The sequence below is a fragment of the Dermacentor silvarum genome, chromosome 3, assembly GCF_013339745.2.
Source record: "Dermacentor silvarum isolate Dsil-2018 chromosome 3, BIME_Dsil_1.4, whole genome shotgun sequence".
Lineage (NCBI taxonomy): Eukaryota > Metazoa > Arthropoda > Arachnida > Ixodida > Ixodidae > Dermacentor > Dermacentor silvarum.
In genome coordinates, this window is record NC_051156.1 from 41,423,846 (window position 1) to 41,442,512 (window position 18,667).

At 47.5% G+C, this 18,667-nt stretch overlaps 1 protein-coding gene across 1 annotated transcript in view; it reads left to right on the top strand.

Annotated features, from left to right (window-relative positions):
* Positions 1 to 2,415: 2,415 nt before the first annotated feature.
* The window catches only part of LOC119445412 (uncharacterized), a 67,354-nt gene continuing 51,102 nt past the window's right edge, over positions 2,416 to 18,667 (top strand). Inside the window, exons 1-2 of the mRNA XM_037709703.2 lie at positions 2,416 to 2,814; positions 11,968 to 12,078. Of these exons, the coding sequence (XP_037565631.1) occupies positions 2,764 to 2,814; positions 11,968 to 12,078 (162 nt within the window). The 5' untranslated portion in view covers positions 2,416 to 2,763. The remainder of the gene's footprint in view (positions 2,815 to 11,967; positions 12,079 to 18,667) is intronic.

The window sequence follows — 18,667 nt, forward strand, 5'->3', positions numbered from 1 at the left end:
ATGGGGACATGGAGCAAAAAGGCTGAACGCGCGCTGTTTGTCGATAAAAATCATAACTCGCGCCTACTTTGAGAGGATCATGAATAAGAAGTTGCATGTTTTCGAGACGCAAATCCCAAAATATTATATATAAATCGTCAGTTCTTGCGGCGCCAAAAAAGAGGCAACATTGCCCAAAAACCGCCAAAAAACCCGCCACCCGCAATCAAACACATTTTCCTGCTAAAGACCGCTGAACTTAGCGGGAAAACTGATAAATTGGCATCACTGGCCCTGAGCGGCCGATAGAGTGCGGTTTGGTACAGATATACTAAAGAGTAGCAGGGGCGTAACGAGAAGCAGAGCACAACGGACACGTGCTACGTCCCTGTCCCGGCCTTATGAAATTTTTGTGTACCTAGATGCCACCTGCTTAGACCTCGTGCTTTTCGAGGAGATGGCCGGGTCCCGGGCCATGTGCGTGCACCCTTCCGCCCCGCTTCCAAAAAAATTTTCGTGGTTACAGCACTGACTAGCAGCATTCAACACAAGAAGTGCGCTAAATAATTCTATGAATGTCTCCAACTGTATAGTATATCGATGGACAAGAAAACAGTATTATTGTCACGAGAACACCGATTGAAGGCACGGCTTTGATACCGCGAGAATGACTACTGTGCACGCGATCAAGCAGACAACCTACATTTCACATAAGTAGTCTTTGCAGAAGTTATTTCGGAAACTATGCAAGAAGTGGTCAGTTCACATTACCTGCGGTTCGTGATAGTACCAAGTTCTACATTATGCAGCGTGTGCATTTAGGCAAAGTTGGCCCGTAGTTAGTGACAGACTGTTTGTATCTTATATTACCCGCCGGGGTGGCTCTGTCAGCTAAGGCGTTGCGCTGCTGAGCACGAGGTCGCGTGATCGCATCCCGGCCACGGCGGCCGCATTTCGATGGAGGCGAAATGCAAAAACGCCCGTGTGCTTGCGTTGTAGTGCACGTTAAAGAACGCCAGGTGGTCAAAATTAACCCGGAGCCCTCCACTACGGCATGCCTCATAATCAGAACTGGTTTTGGCACGTAAAACTCAAGAAAGAAGAAGATGTATCTTATATTATATGTGCAGAAACCGCCTTTTCTACTTTCCAGTTGCAAAGTAGAGTGCCTGTTCGCAAACACTGATGAAAAATACATGATTGAACACTACTTCGTGAAGGTTAACATACACGAATCGTTGCTTTAGCAATTTTACGTGCCAAACACGGCCAAATGATTTAAGGACTGCTTCTAACTTGCACGGTTGAGGACGGAAAGACACGGCGCAGCTTGATCTTTCTCGTTATTTTTTGCACTCCAAAATTTTAATGAGCCCATAGTTCGAAAAGGTGCTCAACTCGTCGCGCTTCCTTGTAACACTCCGACTTTTGGTGAATACAAATGAAAGTATAATACTAAGTACTTATTTAACAACTAGCGAAAATGTTTGTATTTAGACACACTTGCTAGGAAGGTAGCAGGTAATTGCACAGCGCGTTTATTTCTAAACGGCGTACAAGTTTACTGCAAATTGTTAGTAGATGCGTCATACCTGTAGCACTTGCTATAAATGAAGCATTTCTTCCGCTTAAGTTTCTAGGGGCTGGATCCTGCTTTTGCAAGTGCTAGATAGACAAGCGCTGTTGCTGGAAAGGGCCGCTTTGTTTTTCGTGAAAATGCGTAAAATTTGCGAGCATGTTACGTCTGCTTTAGAAGGACGGCCAAGGTTGACCACTGTGGTACACACCTCCAGTCGCTTCTACGCTTATATTAAGATGAGGCAGACCCAAAAGTAGTGAAGTTATTTGAAGCACACGTTCCTCACATAAAAAAATGTTTGTATATGGGAGGGCACCTCGATACCAATAAACGGCACTATCAGTCTAGGTTGTCGTTTATACTAGCCTGCAAACAGACACATTCCTACTGCAGCGACTAATGCATTCTGTGTTAGCCTGAAGAGAACAAGGTAAAACACCGATGACAAAAAATTTTGTGAAAATTTACACTTTATGTCTGTACCTCGGTCTGCAAACTGGAAGCTACTGGCGATTTTTCTTCACATTTAGATACTCTTGTCACAATTTCAGCAACCTTGTCGTATCGATGTATACCCTGTGGCAGTTTGGTAGTATGGTCTTGCATTTGTAACTTAGGGTGGCGTAACTTGGGCTAACACAGGCTGCATGCATAGGTTACTCAGTAATTAAGAATTCTGTACTAGTGTCATATTACCTGCAAAAAATTATGCCTGGACAATACCCAAGGCTTAAATTGTATAGCTCTATATTTCTGTATGTGTATCCGCATCATAAGAGCCCACTGTTTAGAACATAGATTCAACACGGTGTCTATTCCTAAGTTGTAGCAGTAATGCAGTAGTGTCGGCCGCGGTTGTTAAGTGGTTTGACGTTACGCTGCTAATTACGAGGTCGCGGTATCAAATCGCTCCCGTGTCGGACGCATTTCCATGGGGGCAAAAGGCAAAAATTCCATGTACAGCCGTGATTTGAGTGTGCGCTATTGAACCAAGGGGATCAAAATATTCCTGAATGGGGTTAATGTGGCAGGCTACAATGTGCCGCCTAATCGGATCGCGGTTTTGGCAAGTAAAATCCGAGAATTTATTTCTGTAATGCATAGCTAGGACGAACGTTCCGTGAGTGGTACGTAAAGCACCAAATTTTGAGTAAAATAATTACAGGAACTTTTCTTGCTTTATTCTATTTTAGTATGGACCGGACATGATGTGGGACCTCTTCTATGAGAAGTCTGCAGTGCAGCTGGTGTACCGAGTGAGTTCCAGATATTTCTATCGCGATTTCCGAATATTGGAACCGAATTTTCTCCTTAGAATAGCAATAGAATTTCGCCGTTTTTAACTATATATTTTTATTGAATAAATAATATTAACACAATACTTGACATAACATCAATTCTTCTCTTTTTTTTGCTCCTACCCATCGGGGTATGAGCTATATTTTAGATTCAATAAATTATAACTGGATGTGTTTCATGTTCCCATATGATGACAAAGAAGCTGAATTCATCATAAATTTACGGACAAGTTCACAAATTTCTGAATAGTTTAAAAGCAAAGGCCGAACAGGTTTCATGCACCATTGTAGGAATATAATTACTCAGTAACAATTTTGTGCATGCGCGTAATAACTTATAATTGTGGTTTATTATGCTGTTATTACAGAGACTAGCGAAATGAATTTCTCTAATTCAGGAACAATTAAACTGGGATAATTAGCGAAAAATCAGAACATACAGTGAAAGCGTGAAGTTTAAAGTTATACTGAACTTATAGTCAATAGCAAGGCAAAGTGCCAACACATTAATTTGTCCTTACATGATAGGAGAAAAAAGTGGAACATATTGACACATGTACTTGTTTCTCTTTCACCGATGACCGCTTTTCACCCACTCACAAATGTTCAACGTTATCGCTCGGCGCAGGATGCGCCTGCATGTATCGGAAGTCTCTCGAACGTTTTTGATTCTTCTATCTGTTTTCTGTGGCCACCGACGCTTGTGTAGTCTGTTTGTATGAGCGACGCGAATTGCATAGTACTTTCTAAAACACACGCGGGCACCAGGGATTACTCTGGAACCTTCCATGACTCATGTATAAAAGCCGTCGACGCGTTTCGCCGCTGATCAGTTTTTAGCGACGACCGACGATTGTGCTCGCCGCTCTTGTAAAGTGAGTTACGTTCCTTGCTGGGCACAGGATCGCCCAATAAAGAACAGGCTTCGTCATTCACAGTCTTAGTACCGTTTTCTTCACCGTCACTACTACGTGACATCTGGTGGAGGTGCTTTTATGTCCTTGTACCGGACTCCCGCCTCCCGTCCAGCCGTGAGCAGAGCCCACACCGTCGAGAAGACGTCGACGCCTACCCCGACCATCGAGCTAGCCGTAGGCTGCTAAACCTGCCACCGGAGTACAAACCGCTGCTCGACAAGACCAAGAGGACAAAAGCCATGCCTCGGCAGAACCTACCATGACAGCGCCTGTGTCAATATCTGCAGTCGTGATGCAACAACCCAGGGAGTCGCCGACTTTCCGTGGTTTGCCATGAGAAGACCCCGAAGGCTAGCTGGAGGCATACGACCGGGTCGCTACATTCAAAAGGTGGAGCTGCGACGAAAAGCTGCGTCATGTCTATTTCTCTCTTGAAGATGGCGCCAGAACCTGGTTCGAGAATAGAGAGCCTACACTAACAACCTGGAACCTCTTCCGAGCCGCATTCCTGAACACCTTCAGAGCATCGTCCGTAAAGAAAGAGCTGAAGCCTTGCTGCAGAACAATGTACAGCTCCCCAATGAGAGCATTGGTATGTACACCGGAGAAATGACTCGATTATTCCGGCGCGCCGACCCCGCTATCCCCGAAGACAAGAAAGTTCGCTTGCTATTGCGGGGAGTTAAGCAGGAACTATTCGCCGGACTGATACGAAATCCACCAACGACAGTCCAAGACTTTCTCTCGAAAGCTACGACGATCGAGAAAACACTGGACATGCGCAACCAGCAATACAATCGCCGTTCGTGGCCACACTCCAAGGACTCTCCTCCGACGACCTGCAAGGGAACATCAGGGCGATCGTGCGCGAAGAGCTGCAAAAGCTGCTACCGTCGTCCCAGCCTCAAGTTGCTTCGATCATCGATATCGTACAGGGGAAACCCAGCAATCGCTAGGACTTCTCGAACCACCGCAGCCTCAGCCGCAAGCAATGAGCTGCGCCGCTGCTGCACGCCAGGCTATCGCCCCTCCGCGCCAGCGACAGGACCCTACGCCGCCGCCATTCCTTCGCCAGCCACCACCGCCGCCCCCCACGCCATCGCGCCCACCTGTCGGTCAGCGCTATGGCCCGAGGAAGACCGACGTTTGGCGCATCCCCGATCACCGCCCACTCTGCTACCACTGCGGAGAAGCCGGCCACACCTACCGTCTCTGCCAGTTCCGCGCGATGGGTCTACGGAGATTCGCCGTCAACGCGCCGCAGCCAGTGCGAGGTGAACAACCACGCGACATCACTGACTACCTCGCCGGTGCCCAGTGGAAACCACGACGACCCTCACGGTCGCCGTCCCAGGCCGCTACATCTCGCTGCATCGCCGTCAGTAAGCCAGCGCATCCCGGGGCCGATCTCCAAGCCCTTACCCGGGAAACTAAAAGCAGCAACCGATGGAGTCGCGGTTGCTGTGTGACACAATGCCGAAAATCCTTCTCCGCCGTCGACGATGATTCGCTAATCATCACGACGAGGTATCAGCACGCCACCTGGCAAGAGCCTTGACTACAACACTTCGCGCCGAAAGAAGAACTGCCGACGCGACTTAACAGCAGCGGAGCAAGCCGACGCAGCCGTGATCCGACGACACGACTTAAACGCAGCCCCAGGCGATTGTATACCTACCTAGACGTGCTGACCGATGGTCATAGCGTTACTGCTCGTCGACACTGGAGCCGACTATTGCGTCTTCAGTGGCCCGTTCGCCACCAAGCTGAAGAAGGTGAAAATGGCCTGGCAAGGACTCGATATTCGGACAGCGGGAGGCCACCTGATAACGCCGGCTGGAATCTGCACAGGGAGAATAACGGTTAACAATCGCACTTACCCGGTGAGCCTTGTTATACTGCAACACTGCTCCAGGGATGTCACCCTAGGCATGGTCTTTCTAAATCAACACGGTACAGTCATCGAATTAAGGTTCAAGTCGATAACGCTTTCAACGCACAAAGCGATACCGACGTTTACAAACATCAGTTATCATGCCTTGAATGTGATTGAAGAACAAGTTACCGTTCCGCCTCGCTCCAGCGTAACGATTTCCGTCGGTACCGAAGTGCCTGGAGACATACAGGGCGTCGTCGAGGGCGATCATCACTTACTGCTCGACCATGAGATTTGCTTCACTAGAGGCATTGCTGAGCCACGTGAAGGGAAAGCCATCTCCCATCTGTTTCATCTGTTCTCTTCTTGCTGTCTGCTGCCTTCTGGTTATTAGGACTAGTCAAGTTTCTGTTCGTAGCAACTTTTTTTCCTAATGCCTTGAAACCTTGTACCACTTGTTTTCAGGAATAAAGGAAAGCAAGAGTGATGATCACAAACTTCAGCCCCGAATACAAGCACATTAACAAAGGCACCACGGTCGCCTAAATGGATGAAATAGTACAAGCCAGCAGTGCTTTCGCCTTTACGGATTCTATATATCGAACTTGCAACGACGACTGCAGTATCTGAACCAGCTTTCGACATCAATCAAAACCTTCCCAGGCATAAGAAATAACAGCTAAAAGTCCTGCTCCTTCAATACAAGGCGTCGTCAAAAATTCGACAAACCCATGTCGCCAAGCACCGCATCATAAACGACGAATATGTCCACCCACTCCGTCAGAGCGCGTGCCGAGTTTCGGCGCGCGAACGCGAGGCAATAAGGCAACAAGTCGACGAAATGCTACGCATCGACATCATCCAGGTGTACAAGAGCCCGTGGGCATCCCCCGTGGTGTTAGTGAAGAAGAAGGATGGAACCCTACGTTTCTGCGTCGATCATCGTTACCTCAACAAAATCACAAAGAAAGACGTATACCCTCTCCCGCGGATAGACGACGCCTTGGATGGACTCTACATGGCAAAGTATTTTTGTCGATGGACCTTAAAACCGGCTACTGGCAAGTCGAAGTCGACGAGAGGGACCGGGAGAAGACTGCCTTTATAACACCAGACGGACTGTTTGAGTTCAAGGTCATACCGTTTGGTCTTTGCTCGGCACCTGCAACTCTCCAACGCGTCATGGATACAGTACGGGCTGGCTTGAAGTGGCACACTTCCCTCGTCTACATGGACGACGTCGTTGTGTTTCCTCAAGCTTCAAGCTTCGAAGAACACCTCCGGTGCCTTGAAACAGTGCTTCAAGCAATCAAGACCCCTGGACTCACGTTTAAGCCAGAAAAGTACTGCTTCGCATACGAGGAGCTCTTGTTCTTGGGCCACGTCATCAGCAAGTCTGCAGTGTGCCCTGACCCACAGAAAACGGCGGCAATCACTGACTTTCCTCCGCCCGGCGACAAGAAGGCAGTGCTTAGATTTCTTGAACTGTGCACCCATTACAGGCGCTTCGCCAAGGACTTCTCCCGGATTGCCGAGCCACTGACGTATCTCACGAATGGCGACGTCGAGTTCAAGTGGGAGACGCCGCAAGTCGAAGCATTTGATCAACGGAAGCGCCTGCAATCGCTGACAATAATTGCGCATTTCGCGAAAACGCCGATATCGAAGTTCACAGCGAAGAAAGCAACGTAGGACTCGGCGCTGTGCTTGTGCAGAGGACTGACAGACTAGATGTGCTTGTAAGTTACGCTAGCCGGTCGCTGTCGAAGTCGGAATCAAATTATTCCGCAACAGTAAAGGAGTGCCTCGCCATCATCTGGGCTACATCAATGTTTCGCCCTTACCTCTATGGCAGGCCATTCAAAGTAGTGAGCGAGCACCATGCCTTGTGCTGGCTAGCTAACTTGAAGGATCCATCAGGTCATCTCGCAAGATGGACTCTGAGACTTCAGGCCTTCGACATCACCGTCGTTTACAAGTCCGGGCAAAAACACTCTGACGCCGACTGCTTGTCTCGCGCCCCCGTCGAACTGTTGCCACACGATGACCAGGAAGGCGGCACTTTCTTGGGACTCATCAGTGCTGACGAATTGAGCGGACAACAGCGAGACTACCCGGAACTAAGGAGCCTTGTAGACTACCTGGAAGGCAGAGCATCGTTGTGCTGAAGGTGTTCAGGGGAGCATTGGTGTCGTTTTTCTTGTAAAACGACATTTTCCTAAAGAAGAACTCGTGACTCCGAGCCAGCTACCTCCTCGTGGTACCCTCAGCATTGCGTCCAGAGGTTCTGCAAGCTCTCCATGACGACCCAACGGCTGGACACCTCGATTTTTCCCGCACGCTCGCGAGGATACAAGAAAAGTACTACTGGCCTCGCCTCACTGTCGACGTCGTCCATTACGTAAGGACATGCCGAGACTGTCAGCGACGCAAAACACCGCCGACAAGGCCAGCCGGGCTTCTACAACCGATCGAACCACCTCGACGACCATTCCAGCAGATTGGGATGGACTTACTGGGGCCTTTCCCGACGTCGACGTCCAGGAATAAATGGATCTTCGAGGCTACGGACTACCTCAACCGCTACGCCGAAACAAAAGCCTTGGCCAAAGGCAGTGCCACCGAGGTAGCCAGATTCTTCGTTGAGAACATCCTCCTGCGACATGGTTCCCCAGAAGTCCTCCTCACCGCAGAGGTACGGCCTTTACGGCAGATCTAACTCAAGCCATCCTGCGATACAGCCAGACAAGCCATCGCCGGACCACCGCCTACCACCCGCAGACGAATGGCCTCACCGAGCTCCTAAATAAGACCATCACCGACATGCTGACAATGTATGTCGATGTCGAACACAAGACGTGGGAGGCCATTCTTCCGTACGTGACCTTCGCATACAACACGGCCGCGCAAGAAACGACACAGATGGCGCCGTTCAACCTGGCTTGACGTCATGCTACCGGACGTCACCGACGAAGAAAATCTTGACGTTGCCAGCTATTTGCAGCGTGCCGAAGGAGATCGACAGCTCGCTCACCTGCGCATCAAGAACCAGCAGAGAACCGACAGCCGACACTACAATCTTCGACTACGCCACGTCGAGTACCAGCCCGGAGAACGTGTTTGGGTCTGGACTCCGATACGCCGACGAGGACTTAGCGAGAAACGGTTACTGTGCTATTTCGGACACTATAAGATAATCCGACGTATTGGCAGACTGGACTATGAGGTCGTTCCAGACGGCATTTCGCAATCACAGTGGCGCCGCGCACGACCTGAAGTCATCCACGTGATGCGTCTTAAGCCTTTCAACGCCCGCTGACGAGCTTAGGGACTTTGTTGTTTGCTGTTGTTTTCTTTTTTATGCATGGTTTTGTTTTTACATTCCTGATTGTAGCATCGCGATGATGCTTTTTTAAGGGGACGGTTTTGACGCATTAACTAGTTTATCTTTCACCGGTGACTACTTTTCACCGGCTAACAAATGTTAAACGTTATCGCTCGGCGGAGGACGTGCCTGCATGCATCGGAAGTTTCTCGAACGTTATCGATTCTTCTATCAGTTGTCTGTGGTCACCGACGCTTATGTAAACTGATTGTATGAGCGACGAGAATTGCGCAGTACTTTCTGGAAGACACGCGGGCACCAGGGATCACTCTGGAACCTTCGATGACTCATGTATAAAAACCGACGCGTTTCGCCGCTGATCAGTTTTTATCGACGACCGACGATTGTATTCGCCGTTCTTGTAATGTGGGTTACTTTCCTTGCTGGGCACAAGATCGCCCTATAACGAATTAGCTTCGTCATTCATAGCTTTAGTACTGCTTTCTTCACCGTGACTACTACGTGACAATATCACTAGAAAAGTAGAAAGGCCATTGCCAGCAAGGTCAACTGGCATTTTGCCATGCTCTACGTCACACCAAATTGCCAAGAAGGTCCGTAATTACGAAAAGAGCTTTAGAATAAGTAAAAGTTGAAAAGCTTTTAGCAGAGAGTGCTAACTAGGGCTGTCTCTATCGCGAAAATATATAACTATGATATTTTGCCAGATTTATTCAATGGGCCGCAAATAACTAAGGTAAAGTCAGAGATCGCTGAATAAGCAAAGCTTGTCTATATGATATGTTTAAGGACAATTCCTAACATAAGTTACGATGGTGTATAGAACAGCCCTCGGTAGATGACACCTCAGCTGGAATTAGCAGGAGCAAATTGATCTGGCCAACTCATGTAGTACGTGTAACAGGGGTGGTTTATTAAGCTCTTCTGCGTGACGCCATTATCCGCTATTCTGCGTGACGTCTGACCAAGAATTGGCATGTATTTTTACGGCAAAATCGTTTACAATAAACATCGCAGATAATTTTTTGGTGCTTGTTTATTCGAAATCTCATCCATAATCGTAAAACAAGTTTAGCAGCGCTATAACATATACCGTATGATAGGTTTATAAAAAGACATGTTGGTCAATATTCGCCTCAAAGCGAGAAGAGACGGACTTTCTTCTGGTAGGGACATCACTACCAATTAGAAAAAAGGCGTTTTTTTATGTGGAACCGGGATTTGAACTCAGTACCTCCCGCATTTGAGCCGGATGCGCTACCGCTTGGCCGACGCTGCAGTCGGCCGTCAGTCACATGGCAGGCCTTGTTGAAGATCATCCACCGCGGCTGTGGGAGACAAGTGCTGGCGCCAGGATCCTACCGGTAATCTAGGTACAAGCGCACTCCCGGCCGGGTGCTCGGCCATTATGGGACCTCAACGCTTGGAAAAGAGTGTTTGTCTCCAACCCGAAAGCGTCCCCACCTGAAAAGGTGCATTTGCGGCGCCACATGGGAAATGGTCGCCATGAGAGCGGTCCAAACACCACTTTTTTGTGCTCATGAAGGTTTCGACGGGTACTCATAGTGCAGGCTCGTTTTCCAAGCGCATAACCCTTCAAGGAAGCCGAACGCCAGGCCGGGGTACACTTCTGCTCATTTGAACCAATGGGTACCCGGCAGCGCTGGGAATTGAACCCACCACCTCCCGCAGCCCAGGCCGGCGCTATACAACTGGGCCACGTTTCGCAGTACCTATTGTTACGAACGTGCTACTGACAACGTGTTATCATGAACGTGCGACTGACAACTGCGCTGTCGAATGTCCGGAACATGGCGTCGTCGGTTAACGCATCCAATTCTAACGGTAATATTTGCTCTCGGTTATGACATTCTTCCAGCATGTTATCGATTTGCCGTATCTGACGTAATATTCTTCGGCTACGTTTTTCATAGGATATTCATAGCACGTATCCCGAATACTTCGTCAATTGACGCGTTCAACTTAGGCGTTGGGTTGTTCGTGCTGGCGAGAATGTGTCTATTCGGGAATGGGCTTTTACTAAATTTATTAATCAATGCATTCACTCTCTAGAACACTAAACCAATATTTTAAAGGAGCACTGTGACCTTTTAAATGGCTGCTTAAGCAAGAGGCTATTTATAAAAATGAAATCCGCAATTTCTTCTCTGCTTGCGTAATTTATTGTAGTCGATAGAGGTGATGTTCACATGACTTGGCCAATAATTTCGTCCTCTAATTCCTGAAATGTTTCTGTCTCACTAGCCGTCATCGCTTACTAGTTACCATAGACCGGGCAAGATATAGGAGTTAAAAAGGGCTGGGAGACTATACTTGTCTTTGCCGATGACCAAGTATAACCTTGCCATGTTTCTACACCTAAACAAGATCATTCCTTTTTCTAATTGAGGCAAAAATTGGGGAGGCTTGTAGCGTAAAAATGTACATTTTCTTTGTTAAATTTAGGTAGAATATATTTGCGCCCCTGCAGTTTTCACTTAACTCAAGGAGAGACCTGGCCAGCGCTAAGCCTTGGGGAACGAAGTTGTTAAGATTTCTAAATGAGCTTAGCGCACTAGAATTCAAGTCAACTACGCAAAGTCGCAGCGTAGTTGAGAGGTAAAACAAAACAGAAAGCACGGTGGCCGATGTTTATCGTGGATATGTTGTTTCTGCTTAAAAATAATGTGCTACCCGATTCTTGAGTAGCTTGATACAATACTAATTCGACGGCAATATACTAGCGTATTGATCTGTGTGCCAGCCAGTAAAATCCATGTTAAAGATGCAACTGAGTACCCAGAGAGATAAGCACAATTGCAGTTATCTTCACACCGCAAAACATCAAGCGACGTCCAATCATTCAATTTCACACAAAATATCACCTGCCCATGTGAGATTGACGCTCCTGTTGACTTCAAGAAACATAGTCGTTGCACACTGTATTACTATATGTGCTTCTCTCTTTGCAGATGTGGAGGTTGATGTACAATCATAAGACCGTCAATATGGACACGCAGCTGAGACTCGGCTACATAAAGTTTATCAGCGAAGAGATGATTTTCTTCATAACTGCAGCTAACGTAAGTGATATTTTTCTACGTGGCTGCATGGAAACTCAGGAATATTTGATTCTTGTTTTATAGAAATTATAAACTTCGTTTAACAAAACTAGTCTGATGGTGATGAGAACATCTGTACTATATAGAGGGCTGTTCAGCTAACTCATGCCAACATTAAAAGTTTTCCTCAGTGCGTTACGCGAATGCAAACACCTTAATATTGTAAATTTTCTTGAGCAACTGAAAAGTGCTTTTACTATAGACTTAGATAAATAATTACCAGTAAACTATTAAACAACTTTTAAAGAGATGCTCTAAAGGCAATATCTTCAATGAAGAAGTTGTAGAGCCTATTGAGAAACACCAATAATTTATTTTCATGATGCTAACTGGTATGTCCTTAATTTTTTTGAGGGATTGAGCATGCAATATTTGAAAAGGTACCCAGTGACTAGGGCTTACGCGCAGCGACTTTAATGCCGTCGAACATGCTGCGAACGAATCATCTATGCTGCAGGACAGCCTTGAGCAGCGTAGATGTATCCAAAACAATGACATAGATTTCTACTTTTGCCTAGTTATCTTGTCTGTTGAAGCAATTAGGCAAGTGAAGCCAACGTTACACGATTACTATTGCATGACTACAATTGAAGCACTGTCAACCTTTTTGGTGTTGACAGACTACGTAAAGGGTGAATGGCTTTTGGCGGTGTATGTCGAGGTATCGAAGACGATGGGTGTGGCCATCGCCCATCAATTTTGCTTGCTTTCTATTCACATTCTCGGTCTGCGTGCAGCATTGGTTGTCAGTTGTTCATACATATCATGTTTGAAGGCACTAACATCGCTAGAAGCAAGCGCCTAGTATCGTTCTGCTGTTTCATATTTGACGCACTTTCATTGCAGTCCAGAAAAATGAAAACCACAGCAGCTATTATTCGCAAACAATTTTGTCGTCTCTACAACTTGTTTGAATGTTTAGCAATCAACAAACACTTTATAGCTTGCGTCATAATGAAAATAAGTAATACTTATATCCCCAGCAAAAGAAAAAAAGGTATTTTAAGGTGGTCAAGAGGACCGTGAACAATTTTAAAGTGGTTGCATTCTCGGAGCGCGCACGTCGATCATTTATTGCTTGGATCGGGAGTTTTGTTATGAAGTGGCAACAAGCCTTCGTAATTTGGAATAATTGGTAAGAATTACGGACGCCAATCACTCAAATGTTTAGTGCGATACAACCATAGAGGAGTATAGACCTACAATGAGACACGCATGTGCTGAAGTATTGTTGCTCGTTAAGTGGCCAACAACTTGAACGCTACGGACAAATTACTCTATTCGGTGCTTATCAAAGCCGATGTGGTGGTTTACGATGTAGGTACTGCCGCTTCAAGGAGGTCTCAAAAGTTTTTTAAACCTTCTAGTGTCAGTTACAGTGCCAAGTAGGCGTTAGCTACCACTGCAATTCAATATTCGAAAGAAACTATACTTTAAATGTGAGGAGCAATCAGGCGATAATAAAGCTGGAATATAACTCGAAAACGTGTTGTACCTTGCCGAGAAGAGATAATAATGCCCATTTCGCCTGCAGTAATGTCTAAAAAAAAGGAAGTCTCTCGAGCATTCGGCCAATATAGGTGCTACAATATCACCACTACAGTGCTAGTCTAGAGGCGATTCATATGAAGGATGTGCCCGGAAGGTGCTAAACTATTTCAGGAAAACAAGGTTACGTTTGCTTACTATTACTAACAGCTGAAATATTGTTTCGTGGGAAGAGCCAGACGAGAAGCTATATACAAGTATACTTAGAAATGAATACGCTGCACTGGGTCAGACGGCAACAACCAGCGCTATCTTCTAATCGTCGCCTTCTTCACACTGCTCGCCTTTTCGTCATCATATTTACTCGTCTATCGCACTACCCCGGCGGTAATGGCGCCGTCCCGGTGCAAATAAAGGCCGGCCTCGGAAGCAGTGTAGTAGGCATTGAGCCTACTCACGCGCAAGACCTCAATGGATGAATGAATAGAGGATGAGGTAGAAGTCACAGGAGCATTTTCATAGGTCACTGGCGTCACCTGGCGCTGCACGCGGTCGGGCCCCGTGTATCGCGAAAGAAGCTTCTCTGAAAGGCCGACATGACGAGAGGGTGACCACGGGAGCACGAGTGCACCAGGCAAAAACTGTGCGTCACGGTGCGTCACGTTATACCGACGCTGCTGAGTAGTTTGTTAGGCAGTCAGTTGAGTACGGGCAAGTTGCCGTGCATGGTCGACCAGGGCGATGGCGTCACGCGCAAACTAGCTTGTTGAGGTCACCGGAGGATGTGTAGTATCTAGGGGCAAGGTAGGTTAGCAACCGCACAATAGATATGAATGAGAAAATTTGGCGGTTTCTTGCCTAGAACAATTATAGGCAAATGTGACGTAAGGAAGAGCAACGTCCCAGTCATGGTTTTCCTGCGAAACTTACCTGGACAGCATATCTGTGAGGGCCCCATTCAACCGCTCTGTCAGTCCATTGGTTTGATGATGGCATGAGGTGGTCAGCTTCTGGTTAGTCGAGCAGGAATGCACAATGTTGGCGATAATATTCGACAAAAAGTTACGACCACGATCAGTAAGCAGCTGTAACGGGGCGCCATGAAGCAAGAGAATGTCACGCAAGAGAGTCTCCGACGTCAGTGGCGCAACAGGTCGGAAGAGCCTGGGTGATGGCGTAGCGGGTGGCGTAATCAGTTGCAACGGCTGCCCATTTGCTTCCAGTTGATGACGTGGGATAGGGGCCGAGAATATCGAATCCAACAGCGAAAAATGGTTCCACAGGGACGGTGACATGACCAGCACGTAACTCCTGAGGCGTTTTCCGACGCTGGTAGGAATCACAGGCAGCAACATAGCGTCGGACGGAACGAGCGAAGCGGGGTCAATAGATGCGGCGGCGGACGCGATTGTACGTTCGAGAGACCCCAAGATGTCCTGCAGTGGGTGCATCATGGACCTCAAATTGCTCAGCCCGTCGTCGATGTTTGGGCACGACAAGAAGCAGATCAGACCCGCCAGGGAGTAAGTTCCTTCGGTAGAGAATGCCACCCTGGAGGATATATCGGTGAACAGAGGCGTGGGTAGGTGACGAGTGCAGACTCTCAATGAGTGCTCGCAGAGATAGGTCCCGGTACTGCTAATCTGCGATGTTAACGACGGCAAACAGAAAAAATCCCGTTGGCGGTCCTACTGCCGGCGTCGTCAGGCTCGTCGACCTGGTAGCGATGAATCAATCAGCGTCCTTGTGGAGACGGCCAGATTTGTAAATATGACAGACTGCGAATATTCTTGTAGGCGTACGGCCAAGCGACGAAGTCATCCTATAGGGTATTTCAGTTAGCACAACCACCAAAGCGCGTGATCGTCTGTGACGACTGAAAAGAAAAAAAATTATGGGGTTTTGCGTGCCAAAACCACGATCTGATTATGAGGCACGCCGTAGTGAGGGACTCCGGAGATTTCGGCCACCTGGGGTTCTTTAACGTGCACCTAAATCTATGTACACGGGTGCTTTCGCATTTCGCCCCCACCGAAATGCGGCCGCCGTGGCCGGGATTCGATCCCGCGACCTCGTGCTCGGCAGCCCACCACCATGGCCACTGAGCAACCACGGCGGGTGACTACTGAAAAGGCTCGGCCATATAAGTATGGACGAAACTTCCCGACCACCCAAACAAGGCTCCGAAACAAGGCTCCGACACTCACGCTCAATGATGGAATAGTTGCTCTCGGAGGTTGACAGGAGCCTACTGGCATATGCGATATTACAGTCGTTGCCACGCTGGAGTTGTGCTAGTACTGCCCCGATTCCGTGGCCGCTGACATCGGTGCGGACTTCGGCAGGTGCACAAAAATCAAAATGAGCCAGAGCGGGCGGTCTTTTGAGAATGGGGATTAGATGCGAGAACGCAGAGGCCTCTTCATCGCCCCACTTGGAAAGAGCGTATTGCTTCAAACGCCCTGTTAGTGGTCGGGCTATGTCAACGAAATTTTCACCAAGAGGCAGAAGTACGAGTGCGCGCCGATGAAGCTGCGCACACTCTTGACACACTTCGGAACAGGGATGGGCGTATGAGCACGGTTTTTGCCTGGGTCCAGTTGCACTCCGTTCGCATCAAGGAGGTGTACTTTGATGCGTTTAGATACAGACCGGCTCGACGAAAAACATTCAGGAGTACTGAGAGGAGCTCGTGGGTCGTCGCTAATGCTGGATAGAATAATATAACGTTGTCCAAGTAGCACAGGCATGTGGACCATTTGAACCCATGAAGAAAGGAGTCCATCATGCATTCAAATATGGCCGAGGGGTTGCATAGACCGAATGGCATCACTTTCAATTGGTATGGACGGTGGGATGTTACAAAGGGGGTCTTATCCCGGCCTACATCGTCCGTGACAATCTGCCAGTAGCCGGAGCGAAGGTCAATACAAGAGAAATATTGAGCACCGAGGAGGCAGTTAAGGGCGTCGCAAATGCGAGGTAGGGAATACACGTCCTTTTAACACGAAAGCATATGATGCCGGGGTCCGGGATGAACTTCAGTTACGGATGAAACGTGCGGCGCCAACGAGTAAAATATGCTTTGTTCACAGCATAGAGTTTCATACAATAATTACAAGAGGGAAGTCTGCCGCTAGTGTCTATGGGACCTGCAAGCGCGATGGTTAGGCCAGCATGGGAATTACGGGACGTACGTGGATTCGCCTACACTCCGCCCTTCTGGCTTGATACGGCTTCGTAACTTTGTGAACTCGTAATTTTCAACCAAGTACTGTGTAATGAGTAATAAAACAAAACATTGTTAAATGGGCCGAACGGCACTATTCGAACCAAGGGCCTCTAGTACAGATTACGCCATGGACGCGTTTTTTTATCATTACCGCTTACAGTCCAACACATGTTCACACAAAGAAAACCGAAAAATTTACAACATACAATACGAAATTATTTTCGAAACGGACCCGCCAGTCCAGCACTGCTGGCAATGTCGTGTAAAATTCTCTCAGCACTGTCAAGGGCTCAAACCTCGACAGCTACTCAGGAATACACTTTTGCATTCTCTGCATCTCTACAAAAAGTGGCATACACTAGCGGAACAACAAGCGGGCGGGTCCCGCGCCCGGGTCACAGTGAAAACCCACCATTCGGGCGTGCCACAGTCAGTGCAGGCTAGTAAGCATTATCAAGTTGTATTGTACTCTGTCTGAGCTGCTGATGTTCAGAAATCTTTTAACATGATGATCTAGTGGAAACTATATCTTTAGCGTTTATTGAAGCACGTCAGAAAAATATACCCCCTCCCAGCAGTGAACAAAAACATGATCCAGTTTCTTGCATATCAGACAGTGTGAGCGCCACGGTAGAAAAAAAAAACCGTTCCTCTAAAAAAGTTCTTACTGCTAATGCATTTGTATGTAACTTAAAAAAAAGATTTCGCTCCTGAGCTAATTCGCCTTCTTTTCACTCGTTTTGGAACCGCCATGCCCTGGCCTGTGCTGCCAATGGCCCTCTACATAGGGACAAGCAATACTAGTTCACACAAATCCCGATACAGCTTCCTTTTAGCAGCAGCAGCAAACAAACTTTCGTTCGAAAACCTTGCAGCCAAAAATCGTACGCTTGTTACCACCTCTTTTAAATAACCGCGAATCGGACCACACATGACTTCGGTGCCCGCTCCGTGCACATTTGAGCCCAACCTGAATCACAGTTAACAGAAAAGGGTCGGTCACACCTCGAAAAAAAACGTGGTTTACCAACTGTCGTAAAACAGGTATATCAACCACAAACGTCATCCTTCACCCCACTAAATAAATTTGTGCGACTACAGTTGTGCAACAATCGTTGGTACAATGCAGCCATATGGTTCCCATAAATGTACGTTCTGCAAGCGTGGATGTATAGCGCAGTTATGACGCTCGTCCATCGCGGACTTGACTTTTATCACCGATAAGGATTTCCCCACTAGGAACAAATTTCGTTCTGTTTTATTTATTTATTTATTTCTCTCGCACTCTGTATTTCTCTCCTCCTATGGTGTGCTCCTCCTATGGTGTGCTTTCACTCTCTCCTAGCTCACCGACACTGCGGACAACAAGACCAACCTAGCGAGGCTGTAACAGCTCCGCTCTAAAAACAGGTTGCAGACAGTAGCCCTGGCAAACATTGAGAGATGTCGCGCCATCCATCTATCCACGTTTTCTTTAATCGCTCTTGTTTCTATTCGAGAATATTCTTCATTTTCTACGTAAGCCTCGAGCGGAACGCCCAAATATTTAACTGGCGTTGTGACCCACCTTGCGTTGGTGAAAGTGTCAGGCGTCGACTACCATTCGCCTTGCCAGAACCCCAGATATTTCCCCCAGTTTACATACCTGCCTCTGACCTGACCAAAGCTTTTCACAGTACAGATTGTTTTCTGGATGCTCTATGTATCAGTGAAACATACAACCACATCGTCTGCATACGCCAGAAGCATAACTTCAGTGGCTTGTACAAGAAACCCCTGAATGGATTGATTTTCAATAATACCCCAACACAAGGTTTCGATATATATAGT